The sequence below is a fragment of the Pan paniscus genome, chromosome 2, assembly GCF_029289425.2.
Source record: "Pan paniscus chromosome 2, NHGRI_mPanPan1-v2.0_pri, whole genome shotgun sequence".
NCBI classification, from domain to species: Eukaryota; Metazoa; Chordata; class Mammalia; order Primates; family Hominidae; genus Pan; species Pan paniscus.
The window spans coordinates 29,530,805-29,549,566 of NC_085926.1; the positions used below are offsets into that span (position 1 = coordinate 29,530,805).

The following is an 18,762-nucleotide window of genomic DNA, read 5'->3' on the forward strand; positions in this document are numbered from 1 at the left end:
CAGCCAGGAATGAAATTTTAGTTAGGTTTGCCTATCCTAAATTGGGGCTGGGGTTTCTAGAGCTATAATTAAAGTGTTCAGTCATAGCCCACTTTTGTCATAATTATAAACTGGTTGGAATTGTTTTATTAATATGTTGGGCTTGCTCATGCAGTCACCATTACACACTTGTACCTCCTGCTGTTTTGATGGTAGAGATACACAGGACCAACAGCTCAAACAAGACATATATTTTATTTGTATATTTGAACACTGCATGTTAGCAAAGCAAAGCTTTGCTAGATGGTTCCCAGAGGTTAATCTGCCCATTTACTGCCAAGTACGCTGCTCCTTAATCTGTGCAATATTATAATAAAATAATGGTTGGTCTTTGGCAAATCAGTAAGTTTCTTTAATCTCAATAAAGCATAGTGACTGCACTAAGCCCATAAATAATGATTCTGATACTCATTTTGACTTTATTCAGTATAAAGAAGCAATTTCTCTCATTTAAAAATCAATTGAACATGATGAAGAGGAAAGTGAGTTTTGGGATTTGAATTTGTGTTTAGTTTAATAAGATTTTTTGTGTAACATAAATGGAATGAGAAAGTGTTCCATTTTCAAGTGCCATACTACTAAATACTTTGCTCTCTAAATTTGTCTGTCTTTGTAATTGTTTTATTCTGCTAGGAAATACCACTGGGGACCTATTCCTTTTCCCCAGTCCTTATTTTTGTCATTTGTGTGCAAAATACATTGAGTTTTCCCCCACCTGGAAGAAACAGTTGCCATTTTAAAATACTAGCACTTTTTTCCCACAATTTATATGGTAGTGATTACTCTCTATATCTTGTACTTAATTTCAAACAAACTGAGAGACAGAAAGATAGACTAATTCATACATACATACATAAATTTAGAATATGGATAATTTTACCATCATGGCACTTACTGAATGGAACCTAGCTCAGTTGTTCAGCTCTGTTGACCAGAGCTGTACACCCTAAGCCATACATACTATACGGTATAAAATTAGTTCAATAATATGAAGATAACTGTGTCTATATGCCATTTAAACATAAACTCCACTGCATTTAAATTTATTTATCAACTCTACTAGACAATAAACTCTTTGTCAAGAAAAGCCATGTTAGAGTTTTTGTTTTCCTTACAGCATCTGGCACTATCTTCCTTGTATTTAGTAGATGCTTAGTAAATTTAATAATATAATAATAATAATAAAAGGAAGATCTCATTGTGGTTCAAAAATGTCATTAATAATAGGCAAATTCCTGTTCCAAAAGCTGATGTCTTGTTTTAGTATTTCTGGCACACAAATTTCAGAATGCTTAGGCAATTAAACTGGAATATGAGGGGACTCCAGTGGAGCAACCTGTTTTCTGTACAGTGGATATTGTTACCCATGTTATTTTCCTCTGTTTGCTAAGTGTCTGAGGCTGCAACCCTCCCTGTTCAGGCAGTCCATATGTGGCTTCTTTTCTGTATCAACTCCCTGCATTTTATATTTTTAAGACATTTGAAAGCATAGGTGATTCAGACTATAATGGCTTAGAATTTTTCTCACAGTAAGCTCTTTTGTCTCTGGCTTTTGCTTTTCAGCAGGAACTATCTTTTGCCTTTATTTTTTCACAAATCTAAGGTAGACCATATGGCTATCATATTGGTTCCCCTGTGGTATCCCGGCTTTACTATAATGATCACTCACAGTAAATGGATACAAAAGAAGATACTGAAGAAATGCGTAGGTTTTCTTGTTGTTTTAAAAGAAAAGTTGCAATAAATATATCAATGCTGTTGTTTCATTATCTTCTGTGATCACATAATACAAAGAACTAGGAAATCCAATAAGGAAAGATAGTCAGCAATAACTGAATAGTTTAGGGATACAGTAGAAATCCAGCAGAAATACAGAGGTATGGAGGCAGTCTAAGTGCCATCAGACTTCCAGGCAGCCTGCAAACCACCCCTCTCTCCCTGCAACTCAGTCATCCTATTCTGAGCCCAGACAACAGCCACAGAGTATTGCTAAGCCCAAATGGAAGGTGGGGAAGGATTTGTGGAAAGGTGATTCATTGTTAACATCTTCAACTGTTAAACTTAAGTAGAATTTCAGCTGAACGTATATATAATTCTTAGCCAAAATGTTTGCTTTTTCTATTTAGAAATCACATTTGACTCACGGTTGGATTGTCTTTGATAGAATTTGGGTGCTACACCAAGCCATCTGTGTTTCAAGCGAGATTTTATGACAGTCATTCTGAAGAGGTGGAACAATACAAATGTGAAATTTAGTGTGCAGTTACACTCTGAGAGCAAGTCTCCTTGGCTCACTGCTGATGGCACTGCAAATCTAAAGCAGGAGTTCTAGTTTTATCATTACTTTCCCCCAATACACCCCAACACACACACATAAAGAACAATCCCAATGTTGGTAAATAAATAAGCAGTTTAAATAGAGAACTTAAGGAGCCCACAGCAACACAGAAGTATAAAATAAGCTTTTGAAGATGGTAAAGAAACATTTAATGAAATTTCAAATGGATTGTCATGCAGTGGTTCAACTGAATGGCAAAGGTCTCAGGGAAGATGTTGCCAGCAAATGACCAAAGGAAACAAATAAGAACCATCTGGACACTACTATTCTTTGTAGAATTCCATTATAGATAGATAGATAGATAGATAGATAGATAGATAGATAGATAGATAGATGGATACACACACACATACATACAGTTTTTTCTCTACAGTCACCAGGCTTGTAGTGCAATAAAAATAGCAAAACTTTAAATTAACACACAGGGTTTAAAACATTTCAGGAAAGCATTGATTATATCTGCCAATGGAATGAGTGTATTTGGCAAATGACCTAATTATCACAGAGTTGGTTCTTTCTCATTGCTCTACTTCCCGCTAATTGCAGAACTGCTGGCCTTCTCCCCCTGACAAGGAAGAAAAACAAGGACAGGAGTGTGTGGAGAAAACAGTGACATTCAGTTTTAATTCATTTGAACCTGCTGCCAAGCTTAATTATGTAATTGAGAGAGTGACACGGGTGGGCTTACAGCCACTTGGGCCAGAGTTTCTGATGGTTAGCATTTGCCAGTGTTGTGTTGAGGATTTTAGCAGTTACCGGAAAGCATTATTAGCTGAAGCTGAACTAATCTCCCTTACCCTTCTCCTCACCAGATGTAGGTACAGAGGTTGCTGTTCCCAGACTTGATTATTTGTCATTAAGGAAAACAAATTGAAAGCAAATTAAAGTGGCTTTATTCCTTGCTAAATCCATTATTATTCTTTAGGGGCAGTCTCCTATTTCATTTTCCTTTCTTCTGATTGTGATGTAGTATGTGCTGTCATGTAAAACTCAGTAATGCAATGTTTATTTCTAGAATGGGAGTATTTTTCAGGGTTACTTGAGACATTTTTACATAAACTTCTATTGTAACTAGTGAAAGTGTTTATATATGAAAAACACATAATTTGGTGAAATATTTCTGATTTGGTAGCTTATCCCCTATTTTTAATTTTATTTATGAAGCCTTTATCCCCCTTGGCTTGGAACCATCAATACAGATATTTTGTACAAAAGGGCCAACCTCTCTCTCCTTGCTGGCAGAATGACTCTTTATAAGTACACTTTTTTCAAAGCTTAGCCAGAACATCCCTGATTCAGAGAACGCTCAGGGTGTCTTCTACCCTCACAGAAATGTCCTCTGTTCAGATTGAAGTTTAGTCCTGGAGGTCAGCATCTTGATTTTGTAATATCCTGTGTACCATGTGGGGGTGGAAAGGAGGAGAAGAAGCCAGAGAGAAGGCACGCTAGACTAAAGGGTGGGAGCCATAAAATAAGAGGCTGCCTGCTGGGTGGCAGCATGGCTGAAACAGAACCATGACCACTTAGCATTATGTGTTCTTTATAGCCCAACAGTATTAACAGACACTTTTATCAGTTAATCCCCATCATAGTTCCATGAAGTAAGTTAACATTTTTTAAACGTGCTTTCCATTTATTTTCACAAATATTTATTAAGCATAGGCTAGATGTTAGGTACAGTCCCAGTACCTGGGGTAATACAAAGAAACAACACCTGGTAATGGAGAGTGCTCTTTTTTCTTCCAGGTACAATGGGTGAAGGGGAGGATCCTTATCTGGCGAAGGGCAACACTTTCATGAAGTTTCTAGATACGCCCACCCTTCTACTCTCTCAGGAATGTTATTCTATAAATTATCCACTTGTCCTCCTGTAGTTTTAATCTATTTTCTGCTTGATCTTTACTATCAATATTCAACATTCAAAAATGCCAAGAACAGTATCTGTCCTGTAGAAAGTGGTCAGTAATGATTTGTTGAATAATTTACATGAATACTCAGCAGTTTCCTACCCTAGCTTCACACTGGAATCAGGTGGGAAATAGACACACACACACACAGACAACCATAGCATCTCCTATCTTAAAGCAAACAAACAGAAACAACTCAGTTGACCTTAGATCCCCTGCTAGCTAAATCTGTTTCTTAATTCTTCTTCCCAGCCAAGATAACTGCAAAGAGGCCTGTAAATCCTCCTCCTCATCTTGCTCATACTCTTCAACTACTCCAGCAGACTTCAATCCCCATCACTTGCCTAAAGCAAATCATGATAATGACATCATGTTTCTAAAGACACTGGGCATCTTGAAGCTGTCTTCTTGCTCAAACTCTCAGTAGCATTTCACATAATTGATCTCTCCCTCCTTCTCAGAATACTTTCTTACCTTGGATTTGAGACATCTGATTCCCTTTTCATTTCCTTCTTCCTCTCTGACTCTCCAGCTTTCTTTGCAGTCTTTTCTTCTTATGTAATGCCTAAATGCTGAAGTTGTTTGAGTTCTAATCCTGGACCTATTTCTTTTATACTTTGGGCATTTTTGACTATTTCCTATTAATAACATCTATATCTTTGTGCTGTTGTCCTCCTATATTTCCAATTTCATCTCCATTTCTGAGCACCAACCTAATATATCCAGCTGCGATTTGACATTTCTATTTAGATGTCTTGGGCATTTCTGACTCAACATGTCTCAGACCAATAATTAGATTTTCCTTCTCCCCTGCTGGTTCTTCCTTGAGTCTTCCCATTTCAATAAATTACATATCCACTCACCCAGTGGCTTATGGCAAAAACAAAACCAACCAAACAAACAAAACCAGTGGTAATCCTGGTCTATGTCTTTATGTCTTCCTTCTTTCCAGTTCGGTCAATCCATTTACAAAGCCCTGTTAATTCTGCCTCCAAAATATAACTCAAAGCATCCATTTCACCCTATTTCATTGCCAGCTGCCTTTCCTCTGGAATGTTGCAATAGCCCCTAAGTCATCTCCTGATTCCATTCTAGCTTCCCAGCTCCCCCACAACATTGCAATCTCAATTTAAAAATGCAGATCATTTCACACCACTGCTTCTTTAAAACTTTCAATAATGAACAATCAAAAATTAAAATCTATATTATATGCTGTCATTTACTTTCAAGGAAGATCTGCAATTTTGTAATTATATATTCATTTGTATGGTTATTTGTTCTTATCCATCTCCCAACTCAACTATTAGTTGCATGAGTGGGAACTGAGGTTTTCTCCCACCACTATATACCCTTTGCTTAGCGCAGTGCCTGAAATAGAACTTTATTATTGAATGAATAAATGAGCCGATGAACGGATGAGGAAGATTGGCCAACGTGTAAGGTACAAGGTGGTTCCCATCTCAATCTCATCTTAACTCATCAACTGCTCCATTGACAAATGTACTGATTAAATGAGCTCAATTAAATTATCTTATATGGAATTGTTTTATTCCATGCCATTTAAGGAATTTTCAAGAACTGAGTCCTTTCTCTGATGGGCTTCAGAGGCTACTAGCATAGTTTAAAATGTAGGGATATAAAACAATTCATGGTATGGTGTATTTGAAAGGACACATGCAGACTTTACTTCAAATCCTGGATCTGCTCAATGAGTGGCTTGTGATTCTTGTCAAGTTGGATCACCTTACCCCAACCTCAGTTTCTTCATGTGTATAATGGCACGAAGCCAGTAGTACCTGATGTTATTATGACTTCACCAAGTGCCAATGTGTCAACTACCTAGCACAGCAACCGACATGTGAGAGATGACATCCAGATTATAGTTTTGCTTTCTTCTCCCCTTGACCCTATTTCTTGACTATTACTTTCACTTTTTTTTTCTATCTTACTCATCTTACTGGATAGTAATACTTACATCACCCATTTAGTTTGATTTTGTAGGGAGAGAAGAATTAGCAGTACTTACAGAACAGGCTTCCTTTTGGATTAGAAATACAAACTTCACAGCTTCTCTGCCCAGCTTTTCAAGAGCATTTTACAGTACACTGCTGTGTAACAAGTTCATTTTAGGATAACATGCTGGGAGGGAGAAAAAGAAGATGAGATTCGAGGGGAAAAAATTAAAAAGTTAATTAAAAGAAACAACTTCGTAATTGGATTCCCTTGCACTCTTCTTCGGTTATTTTGCGGTGAGAGGAGGTGTCACAGTACACCTCCTTAGTAGGTTAGTAGGTTTGCTTCAGTGGCTCACCTCAAAACTTCTAAATGAGATAAGTATAAGAATACAGATGATTCCCTGCCTGACAGATGAGAAGAAGTATAGGATACATATGGTGAGCTTGTTAAGCATGCCAAACAAAGCTGTCCTTATACTCACTCTTGAGCATTTATATTTCAAAATATTCTTGGCAGTTAACATTACTGTTAGGCTAAGCCTTGGACTATTAGCTAGCTTAAGGACATACAAAATGGACTTTTCATTAATGCCGTTTTACTATTTCTTTGCTTTCACCATATATAGACATCCACACAAGCACACAATCAGAATAGCATAGGAAACTCATATACCCTTTTCAGACTGTACACTAGAAAGAAATAAGCAACACAGTATTTCTTATTTTTAAAAGAAACATGAATATTTATGTATTTAATCATTCTTTTTCACAGATCTGTATGAGTCAAAATAATTTAAGATGCTATCATTGAGATAGACAAGATAATGGAAGAGCATGGGCTTAGTAATCAAATGGAACTAGGTTTTAAACCCTCTCATCCACAATATTTACTTATTCATGAAGTCAACATATATTTATTGAATGCCTACTGTGTGCCAAGCACTACTGCAGTTGCTGATAACCTTTTGCAAGTTCTTATCATGGTTTTTGTTAACATCAATATTTGAGGTTTTGAAAATTAACTTTAGGGAGAGAATTTTCTATATTTTCCAGCACTTTGTGTACCTCACTTTTGCCTTAATCCATGAAGAAAGAACACGGTTAAACAGTCTATTATCTTACCCACCAAATTAGGTTAAATTGGGTTACTGATTGTACACCCAATCTCCAAAACAATGGCTAGAAAATGAGAGTTACTATTTTATGTCTAGAGATATTATGATGTTATCTCTCCCAAAGCATTAAGGACCACTAATCTAAGAGCCTAATGTTCAACCCGGGTAATATGTCAGAAGAAATGAATGCAAGTCTATCTGTAAACTTGTACTTCATCAGTTAAGATAGAGATTCAGCTTTTTGTGAATACTAACAAGGGGATTTTGTGTTTTCACAGGTTATGGTTTTGTAGATTTTGACAGTCCTGCAGCCGCACAGAAAGCGGTAGCATCTCTCAAGGCAAATGGCGTGCAGGCACAGATGGCTAAGGTAAGATTGATGTTTAGGGGTGTGTGTGTTTGTGTGTGTGTGTGTGTGTGTGTGTGAAAGAGAGAGAGAGAGATCAGGAGGAAGGAAGAAGGAGAGATTAAATATTTCTCCTTTGCTCTGAGCTCACTCAAACTTGGAGTTTGCAACAATTTGGTTTATATTTTCTTGTTAGGGAAAATAAGAAACTCCACATTAGGTTTGGCTTAGGAGAATCTGTCTGGCTTATTTCATTGTTTCTTTGCCTATATTTATTATTGTATCTTTTGTTATGGTAACCTCATTAGAGACTTAAGGACACTCGTGAAGTGCTCTGTTCTGCTTGAGAAAGATGGGGCGTGTCTGTGTGTGTGTGTCTTGGACTTCTACTGGTAAACAGTTTTGGAGTAGTAGAATTATCAGCAACTTGTCTTTGATAAACTGTGTGCTAAAAAAAGTGTGTGTTCTCTTAGCTGGGGAGAGCTGACTGTTGAATGATGGGGTTGTCTGATCTGTGCAGGGAAATGAGTTTAACTGAAGTGTACTGTGTCTGTATTGCTAGAATTTCACTTTGGCCTTTATATGTAGAGTTTTCTAAGATACTTTTAGATATTAATAATTTTCAATAATTAAGTATCATTAAATAGAATATGTATTCTAGAACCTTCTACCTGAAATTGTAATGTATTTTATTATCTAAGCAAATAAGTTAAATTATTTACAATCCTTTTGTGTCCTGATTGCAGTGGTGGTTACAAGAATCTATACCTGATACAGTAACGTAGAACTATATATACATATTGCTCCAATGTCAGTTCCCTGGTTTTGATATAATCATATAAAATGTAAAATTTGTAGAAACCTCATGAAGGGTACATAGGCTCTCTCTGTACTATCTTTGCAATGTCTTGTAAATCTATAAATATTTCTAGCTAAAAAGTCAAAACAATTGTTTATAACATGGATGCTTATTAGATGTCTGCTTTAAAATGATGGCCATTTAGGATTTATTCACCTGCATCCTAAGTCTTTAAATATTCTTTCTGATTGATAATAGTGAACTTATTTATCTCTAGATTCTATAAATTTTAGGTGGAATGGCCAACGGACCTTGAAATCCTGATCTAATGTATTCATGCTCTGCTCGTGTATATATTTAAGTATTCCCATAAGAGTTGAGTGATAGAATGATAAGGTAGTCAAATTTTCAGTTATTTAGATTTTGTTGAGATTGCTAACATTATTTGATAACATTTTCCAATTTTGACCTCAAATAACTAGAGGTAAGATATTTGGTTTCTTCATCTTCAGTTGTCTTCTAGTGAACTGATACAGACCATATCTGTTAACCTTTTGTTGCAAGTCACTTCCCGTATAGATTACTTTGGTGAACTCATTGTCCTTTATGACACATGACTAGTTGTTCAAGGCAGAATAAATTTGAATTCTTTCAGCTGTGTAATGTATTCTTCATCAAGATTATGCCTGGAAGCTTTGGATTTTTTTCATGGACTAAGATTGATGAAGTTAGTATTTTTAATTAATAAGGAAATTATATACATGTCTTGGTTTAAAGGTTACTTGGCAAAGAGTCAATGGCATTAAGTAGTGACTTCCTATACCCACAAAACAAATGATGAAATGTAGCTGTTAGGTATATGTAAAATAAGTAACTTGAATCTGGGCTGAAAGCAACACCTACTTCCAAGAAAATGAATATAAAAATGCTTAACGAGAAAGTTGTTCTTGAGCTATTCCATTGCTAAACTCCCAAATCTGGAAGTTAGCAGATTGTAGCACTTTAGAAGTAATGAAAACAGCATGCATAATCTCCACCATTTCAAATGTCCTCAGAATATGTATAGTTAGTTGTTAGATAAAAACCACTGCCATCTCGTGTAACAGGAAAAGAAAGTTGACCTTGATTTTATAACTACTGGGGAACCATTATGAATATTTTCCCTCAGTTTCCCAGCATTCTGGTGCACTGAGAATCCCTCTTTCTCTCTCTCTCTTACCCACCCCCCCGCACCCTCTGACTCTTTCATTCTCTCTCTCTAATCACTGATATCTCACCTAGTCAGAAGGCTGTTTGATTTGGGGAAATATTTTAAAGACCTCCTAAAACAATTATTTTTCCTAGCCAGCATTTTGGCCATTGGCTCACGCCCACCGTACAAAAAATGAGATTCCAATTGGAATGTTTAAAGTCACTTTTATTTCTGTAGTTTGCTCAAAGATTTTGCCTTATTAATTCTGCTGCCTGTGAAGTTAATTCTTATTCTCTTAGCTTTAGACTCATATCTGCCTACTGGAAAACTTTCAGCAATGAATGACTCTGTAATTTAACTATCTATAAGAAAATAAATAGGTTCCCTTTGAGAATAAAATAGGACAAGCTTGACCACCACCTGTATTAGCAGATTTCTCACTGAGCTGTTGGATTTCATGGCATTTTCCTCCTTTGTCCTGGTGATAACTATTATTTATTATCATATAAACCTGCAGTCTGCAGGGTGTGTGAAACTTGCACTATATTTTTGGCCATTTAAGTATCTACTGAATCACCTCTTGCATCCTTGTTCTTATCAATATCCTACTATGCAGGTTGTGGTGTCACATTTTAATGACTCCAGCATTTTAAAATAAAAATATTATAAATACTCTAGTTTCCCAATAGTAACCTTCAGCTAACATAAAACTCTCCAAGTGAATTGTCTTATTTAGCTAGCTTATTCCAGTGTGTGCATATGGAAAATCCAACTGATTTGTCAACCAATAGCAAGTTACCCAGGAAGTGGTAATTGATTAATAATGAATTACCATTAACGGAGATGAACATTTTTCTGTATACTTACTGTTCTGCCACAAAGGAGTTTTTTTTTTTTTTTTTGGTATCAAAAGTCATATTTCTTTTAGGAAATCAGATTCAGAATATTTTAGTAATACATAGTGGTTAGGAGCATAGATTTGGAGAGAAGTAAACTTGGCCTTGAATCCTGGCTCTGGTACCACCTGGCTGTGTGACCTTGGCTAAGTTACTTAAATATCTCTGAACTTCTCTAATAATAACTCTTAGGTTAGAGAACTGCTGTGAGAATTTTAAAAAATACATTAAGTATTTAGCATAGAGCCTAGATCATAGTAAGAATTTAGTAAATGTTAGTTATCAGTAAATATTGTTATACATTTAATTCAAATTTGCTACTAAACCTTCTATAAATCGTAATACATGTTTTAAATGTGTGTTATTCCAAATTATTTTCTTTAAAATATATAATAAGTAGCATCAGTCAGCAAACATTTTTTATTGCCTACTCTGTCTATGCAGGGTACTGAATATTGGAGAATGAAGATTGAATAAAAAATTCTTTTTTTTTTCTGAATGTTTAACATTTATCCTATCTCCTGAATTGCTACAGCTCCAGACTATGAATTTTGGCTGTTACTGTTCTTGGCAACTTCAGGATATAGAGAAAAAACTTATTGGCCAAGGAATATGTGTCTCTATAAGCATGAAAAAAAGTGAAGAAATCCCTGCTAACAATAAGTTAACTTGCAGATATTTATTTTACTCAGTAGGAAGAAGGCCATAGATAGACAGCAGAGGCCAATTCTTTGGGGTGCCATCAAGGATCAAGGCAGCTCTGCCATCTTTTATCCCTGGCTTTTATGTCACACATTTATAAGATGGCTTCTAAAGTTCCAGCTCTTGTATCCACAGTTAATCCAGGAAAAAGAGAAAAAAGCAAATAGATGAAGGAGCAGTATGGCTGATTTTGTCCTTTTAAAGGTTTTTCCAGAATCTCAGATCAGCAATTTGTGCTTACAACTCAAAAGCCAAAACTGAGTCATATGATTTCCCACTTTCTTGTAAGAGAGTATGAAATGATGAGTGTTTCGACTTCTTTGCCTCTGCAGCAGAGAAAATTAATAATAGTCCATCACCTTGGCTATCCAGCATCCATGATATCAATAAAGGTGACATGCATACGTACATTTTAGGTGGCATGCATTAATTCTTTCCCAAAAAGAACCCACCTCAAAGCCGTGATTGCATCTAGTGACTCGGTTATCTCCAACAGGCCCATGGCTCCTCCTCATAGCTCAGCAAGTCATACCTTTAAAAGAGAAGTTATCTGTCTGAATTCCCACAATGTAGAATGACATAGAAACAACAGGATACATGCACTTAAAGGAAAATGACTATTTAGGAAAGGAGAAAATGGGAAGCAAGCCTAAATTATTGATCTCAAATACGTATCAAATCCTGCTAGGTGGAAATAGAATTCTCGAGTTGTCAGTGCAATAAGTTCCTTGGTTATCCAATCACATAACTCCTGATTCTGTCATCCAGAGGGATCTTACTTGCCCCTTATTCTCTGTGGCCTCATTGAGGCCTCGCTGGAGAACTGCACAGCTTTGGGGCTTTTCCTGGATATATTTAGAGACACTAGAATGGGTCTACATATTAAACAGTCATGAATTATTACCAGCCAGTCCTTGAGTAATCTCAGGCTTAACAGGCATCTTTCTTATTTGCTTTCCGTCAATTCCAAATATGAGTAAACACAGTATATCTTATTCTAGAGGAAATGTCTGCAGAAAAGAAGTCACTCCCTCTCAGGGCCTTCAGATAAGACTTCATCAGGTGTACTACCAGACTGCCATTACAGTTCCCAAAGGTGATTCATTTCCAGTGGGATCTGTAGAGTAAATCTCAGTTAAGCAATCACAAAAGAGACTAAGTGTCCCAGAGGATGTCAAGTAGCTTGACAGGCATAATGTAAAAATATTATATCTACCATGGCAGAAAACCAGATTGAGACCAGAGGAAAGGACTTCTCTTATAAATCAATGACCTTGATAGTAGTTGTCTTCGAAAAAAAATCAAAAAAATCAGTGGATTTTTTTTACTTGACATATAAAAAGATGAAAAGTCAAAATCAAGGAATATACAAAAGAAAATATTTTAAATTCAAACACACACATACACACACACACACAATGAATTTACAAAATATATTACCACAGTGAAGCCATATCAGTTATATTCCAGTAGAAGACTTTTAGTTAATTAAGGAAGGGTGTATAATTTACAAGAAAAAACCAAACAACCTCATAAAAAAAAGTGTGTGAAGGATATGAACAGACACTTCTCAAAAGAAGACATTTATGCAGCCAACAGACACATGAAAAAATGCTCATTATCACTGGCCATCAGAGAAATGCAAATCAAAACCACAATGAGATACCATCTCACACCAGTTAGAATGGCAATTATTAAAAAGTCAGGAAACAACAGGTGCTGGAGAGGATGTGGAGAAATAGGAACTCTTTTACACTGTTGGTGAGACTGTAAACTAGTTCAACCATTGTGGCAGACAGTGTGGTGATTCCTCAAGGATCTAGAACTAGAAATACCATTTGACCCAGTGATCCCATTACTGGGTGTATACCCAAAGGATTATAAATCATGCTGCTATAAAGACACATGCACACATATCTTTATTGCGGCACTATTCACAATAGCAAAGACTTGGAACCAACCCAAGTGTCCATCGATTATAGACTGGATTAAGAAAATATGGCACATACACGCCATGGAATACTATGCAGCCATAAAAAAGGATGAGTTCATGTCCTTTGTAGGGTCATGGATGAAGCTGGAAATCATCATTCTCAGCAAACTATCGCAAGGACAAAAAACCAAACACCGCATGTTCTCACTCATAGGTGGGAATTGAACAATGAGAACACTTAGACACAGGAAGGGGAACATCACACACTGGGGCCTGTCGTGGGATTGGGGGAGGGGGGAGGGAAAGCATTAGGATATATAGCTAATGTAAATGATGAGTTAATGGGTGCAACACACCAACGTGGCATATGTAACAAACCTGCAAGTTGTGCACATGTACCCTAGAACTTAAAGTATAATAAAAAAAAAAGGAAGGGTGTATTCAATAGAATATTCTAGAACATTTTACCAAAGTGCAACTATTGGCCTCATAATGTGGCTTGTCTACCAAAGCTACTCTTCTGAATGCACAGGTATATGACAGGCATTGTCAGCCACACTCCTGTAGTATAAGATCGTATTAGTTGTTTTTGTATTTATCATTCCTAGGTAAAGCAGAAGAAACAGGCTATTTGATATTTGTTGGTCACTACCATGGGATGGAGCCTCCTGGTAAACATAGAGGCTTCTCAAGGGCTCCCTATGTAGGAAGGAAAGAGGCATTGTTCCAGGGTAACTTGAGCAGGCGATTCGAGAGTTGTTTCCTGAGACTGGGTGGGAAACAATCAATACTTTATATAGTGATGGACAGGGGCTATCTGGGGTTGCTAATGTTCCTAGAATAATGTCCACGTCTTTTTGTTTGTTTGTTTTGCAATAAGATCAAAGGATCAGAGATCCCTATATGCTATCCTTTGCTTGTATCCCATTTTTCCCCCATGGGAACAAGGGCTGTAGGCTCAAATTGAAGCAGGAATCTCTCATTCTCCTACTTTCTCAACACATTTATGTTGAACACCTGCTATCCACAAGGATTGTTCTACATGCTACAGACATAGTACTGAGCCAAACAAAGTTTCATTTAGTTCACATAGGGGATTACAAAAAGTAACTGTTATACAAAGAGATATAATTTATTAGATTGTAACAATTGGTTTGAAGAAAATTAAAACCAGTTACAGTTACAAAATAGGAGATGGAGATGGTGGTTAAATAGGATATGGAGATGGTAGTATTTTAGGTACAGTGGTCAGGAAAAGCCTTTCTAATCATGTGACATTTGAACATGTATCTAAAAGAAATGAGAGGAGAAAACTATACTTATATTTAAGCAATAGTTATGAAAAATTTCTATAGTAATTTAAAATAGACCAGACTCTTCAGTGAGATAGCATCTTTGGGTTTTATTATTGTCTATATCCTGCATCTTCATAACAATAGAAGAGTTGCATAAACTACCATCATTTCCCCGCTTTTTTGTGGGAGTTGTCTGGTTTCAAGTCATCCTAATATTGCACTGTTTGGAATTTTTTTTTCATGTGAGTCAAATTCTAATTGATCAGTAAATTTTTATTTCAACACTTACCTTCTTCAAATCGTGTTGTTCTATTGTTGTACCAGTGGGTGTAAGAATATGACAAGAAACCTTCCTCTACAGTTGTGGAATGCACTTTAAATAACTGTGATTCCAAAGAAAAGCATTCTGACGTTGCTTTTAACATAGTTCATTACTCTTGAATGACTGATGCAATGTAATGTAAACCTTGCTCTATCTCATTTCCTAAAATGAATATTTGTATCATTTGCTCCTGTGGGATACATCTTCAACAGACAGATCTCTCTAAAAATATATAAGTATTATTTTTCTCATGATTGAAAATTTTAAAATTTTCTGGAAAAGAAATACTTACTGGCTGGTCTTTTACATGTCTATAAAATATTTGTGAATATCTGCTTTGTTGGCTATGTCAATTTGGCTCAATTTTTTTTCCTGATCCAAATGCTGAATGCAGGGATTCAAAACTCAAAATTGAAATTGTCAGGGTTGATCTTAATCCTATTCATTAATTATTTGAAGTTTTTGAAGCAGACTCATCTAAAGTTAAATATTTGTATTAGCTTATATCGAATGATTTCCATAATCTGCCTGTGGGTACTACCCTCTGCTTTTGCAAGGACTCTACTATGTCATCTTAAGTGAAACAGTGCATATGTATACTAGTAAAATTCTCTGCTTTCCTAGCATTGGACAAAAACAAAAATCAACAAAAGAATTGCTTCAGTGTCTTAAACTGGGATCCCTACTAGTTGACTAGGCACTTACTTACTGAAGGATATGTGTGGAATTCAAGTTCTTTTCAACCTATAAGAAATATCGGCCAGGTGCAGTGGCTCACGCCTGTAATCCCAGCACTTTGGGAGGCCGAGGCAGGAGGATCACAAGGTCAGGATTTCAAGACCAGCCTGGCCAACACAGTGAAATCCTGTCTCTACTAAAAATACAAAAAAATTAGCTGGGCATGGTGGTGGGGACCTGTAATCCCAGCTACTCGGGAGGCTGAGGCAGGAGAATCACTTGAACCTGGGAGGTGGAGGTTGCAGTGAACCAAGATCGCACCATTGCACTCCAGCCTGGGCGACAGTGCAAGACTCAGCCTAAAAAAAAAAAAAAAAAAAAAAAAAAAAAGAAAGAAAGAAAAGAAACATCAACACTTTCACACTTTCATCCTGCCTCTTTGAAGAGAATGTGTCCACAGGCTGATCTCAGTCAATTACTCATTTCTGGATGTGCTGTTGAGAAAACCAAATAATGAATAGTCTTCATTCATGGCTTTAATAATTTGTTCTTAAAGTTGAAAGAAAAGGTATTTTCTCTAAACACCATTGTTGTCCATGGGGTGTGCCTAATTCAAAGTACTGCTTTGTCCCACGTAGATTCTGATCCCACTGAAAAAGACAAAGAAGTATGTCAAAATAAGAAAACTATTGATTGTATGACTGCTGGTGTTACATTAGGAAAATGTGACTTAGGTTTGTGAGGAAAATGAATCTTTCAATAGCGAATGTCAAAATTTGGTTTAGCCATTCAGTCACAGGGAGTGCCGGACAACCATGTGTCTCCCCACTCATGGATAAGATCTTTACTTCTTATGATACTAGGAGGAAATAGTGAATGTGCTCTCTACTGGCAGTTAGATCCCAAGGATAAGGGAGAGAGCAATGAGCCACGCTTGCTGAGCTCTTGCTCTCAAACTCACAAGTCAGGTGAGTTATTATTTCTCCCATTTGGAAGTATTATGTAAGTGGACAAGTAAGAGAAGGACCAGGAGTGTTACACCACTATCTTTCCATAAGAAAGTAGAAACAATGGAAGCTTTCCTGGACCCAACTATGTAACCAACTATAATTGGCTTTCCTGCTTTCCTGGCCCCAACTTTTAACCAACTATAATTGCTTTCTGCATTTTATTTTTATACTGTACTCTAAAAATGATTGGATGAATTGGAATGGTGGAATTATATAATATATGAATTATGCTAAATGGTTGAACATTTTAACATTGAGAAACCTACAGACTACCGAGGTTCACGGTCCACCTTCTGTTTCTGTGTAATTTACTTCTGGTGTGCTCTGAGACGCTCTTCAAGTCCTTTAACTATATCTATTCTGCAAAAAGGCAAGGAGACAGACAAAAGGATGCAGGGAATAAAGGAGATTATTTCTTGAACATCAGCCTTATGCTGGTGAATAGGTTAAGTGCTTTTATAATTATTATCTCATTTAATTCTTACTAGGGTCCTTGGAGGTAGGTATTATTATTCCAATTGTACAGGTGAAAAAATAGGGGATGTCCCACATTCACTAAGATAGTCAGGTGGTCTTGAACCCAAGCCTTTCTGGTTCCAAAGCCTTATTCTTTCCAAGGAGATCATAAGTCTGCTAATGCTGTTTTCTAGTCTCTTCAGCAGAGCTTGGCTTTTGAATTTCTAAAACGGAATAACAGACTGGATAAAATTATTAAATCAGTGAACTGCAGAAGCTATTAGAGTCCCTGATATACATAGTGGGGTTTCATGAATCTTTGTGGAATTAATGAATATGGGAATGAACAAATGAATAATCAGTACTGGTTATATTTTAATGGTTTTCAATTCTGATAAATTTTTGTGACCTCAAACTGAATTTTGCACAGAAGTAGTCCTTTAATTCACTGTCCTAACCAATTATTCAGGAGGACATAATTCCTGAGCTCACAAACAATGGTTCAATTTAATCCTTCTAACTATTGACTGGTGGAATGGGACAAGATGGACATCTTTGTTTCTTCAGAAAATATATGACAGGAATTTGGAAATGAAGACCAATAACTCTTATATTTTAGAAGTCTTAAAGAAATTGGGTATACACTTGCATATATTTACATGTGTATGCACACATATACATTCCCAAAATACATGTTTTTTTAAAGATGTTTAATTATCACAGGTAGCTATAATTTTTCCATGCAATAACACAATAACTAAAACATGTTTGATAGTTCCTCAGCACATCTGACTTTTATTGAAAGTGAAACCTAAAGATAAGTAATAAACAAACTTGAATGATAGGCCTCTGTGATCTCTGGTTTTGTGTGCATGCTATATTTATTACACTATGATGTGTATCACTTGGACACTTGTGAGAGCTGTTCACAAATGCATACAGTGGACACACAAAAACAAAACAGAAATGTGAGTGTTGTGAACAAGAAGGCAGCATACTCAGTTTAATCCTCTTTTCCCACCGTGTCCAGGACACACTTTTTAACTGCTATTTGAATGACTTAACCACACCGTGAAACTTAGAGTCTGCTGGCTAAATCAGTGGGAGTTGATATTCCAACATCTGTAAGCACATTAACTCCTTCTTCATATCTAAGAAGTATTCCAAACTTAAGAGAATATTCAACTTTAGAAAATGGTAAAATTCAAAACAAAACCAGACTTTTTTTCCCTATTGAAATGGATTTTTTTTTCACTTCTCTGTGAAAGGACATTAGCAATATCATACCTTTCTATAAAGGAAATAAAGTTTTAAATGAAGCAATACTAAGAGCTCATTTTTTCATACTCATGAATTACTTTTAGCCTAAGGATCCATTTGGAAATTATATTCACATATCAAAGATAAACTGTCTTCCCTGGTGTTCATATTTAAGGTAACTGAACAAAGTTGCTTGATGATACCAGCACAAAATGAATTTTACTCTTTTCTGATTCAAAGGTAAATTTCTTGTAAGATGATAGACATTACTGAAATCATCACCATTAAAAAATATAAATCACACTCCACGAGAAGAATGACATATTACTTGTGGACGAACACTTACCAGTGTATTGTTAGGTATCTGGTTTCGGAAATATCCATAGTTAGACAGTAATGTAAGAAATGTCACTACCTTATAAAGACACAATATCAAACAAAGTTAAGTTTATTGGATTCCAGAATGCAGCACACAGAAGTCTGTATTCTAAATTCCCAGAAAATATTGATTTGCTAATG

The 18,762-nt window shown here is 36.1% G+C and overlaps 1 protein-coding gene across 12 annotated transcripts in view; it reads left to right on the forward strand.

Moving 5' to 3' along the window:
• Window positions 1-18,762, forward strand: part of RBMS3 (RNA binding motif single stranded interacting protein 3) — a 1,476,433-nt gene that overhangs the window by 1,015,985 nt on the left and 441,686 nt on the right. For all 12 annotated transcript variants that reach the window (XM_034956011.3, XM_055109591.3, XM_055109592.3 and 9 more), the window contains one exon: window positions 7,633-7,724. In XM_034956011.3, the coding sequence (XP_034811902.1) occupies window positions 7,633-7,724 (92 nt within the window). The remainder of the gene's footprint in view (window positions 1-7,632; window positions 7,725-18,762) is intronic.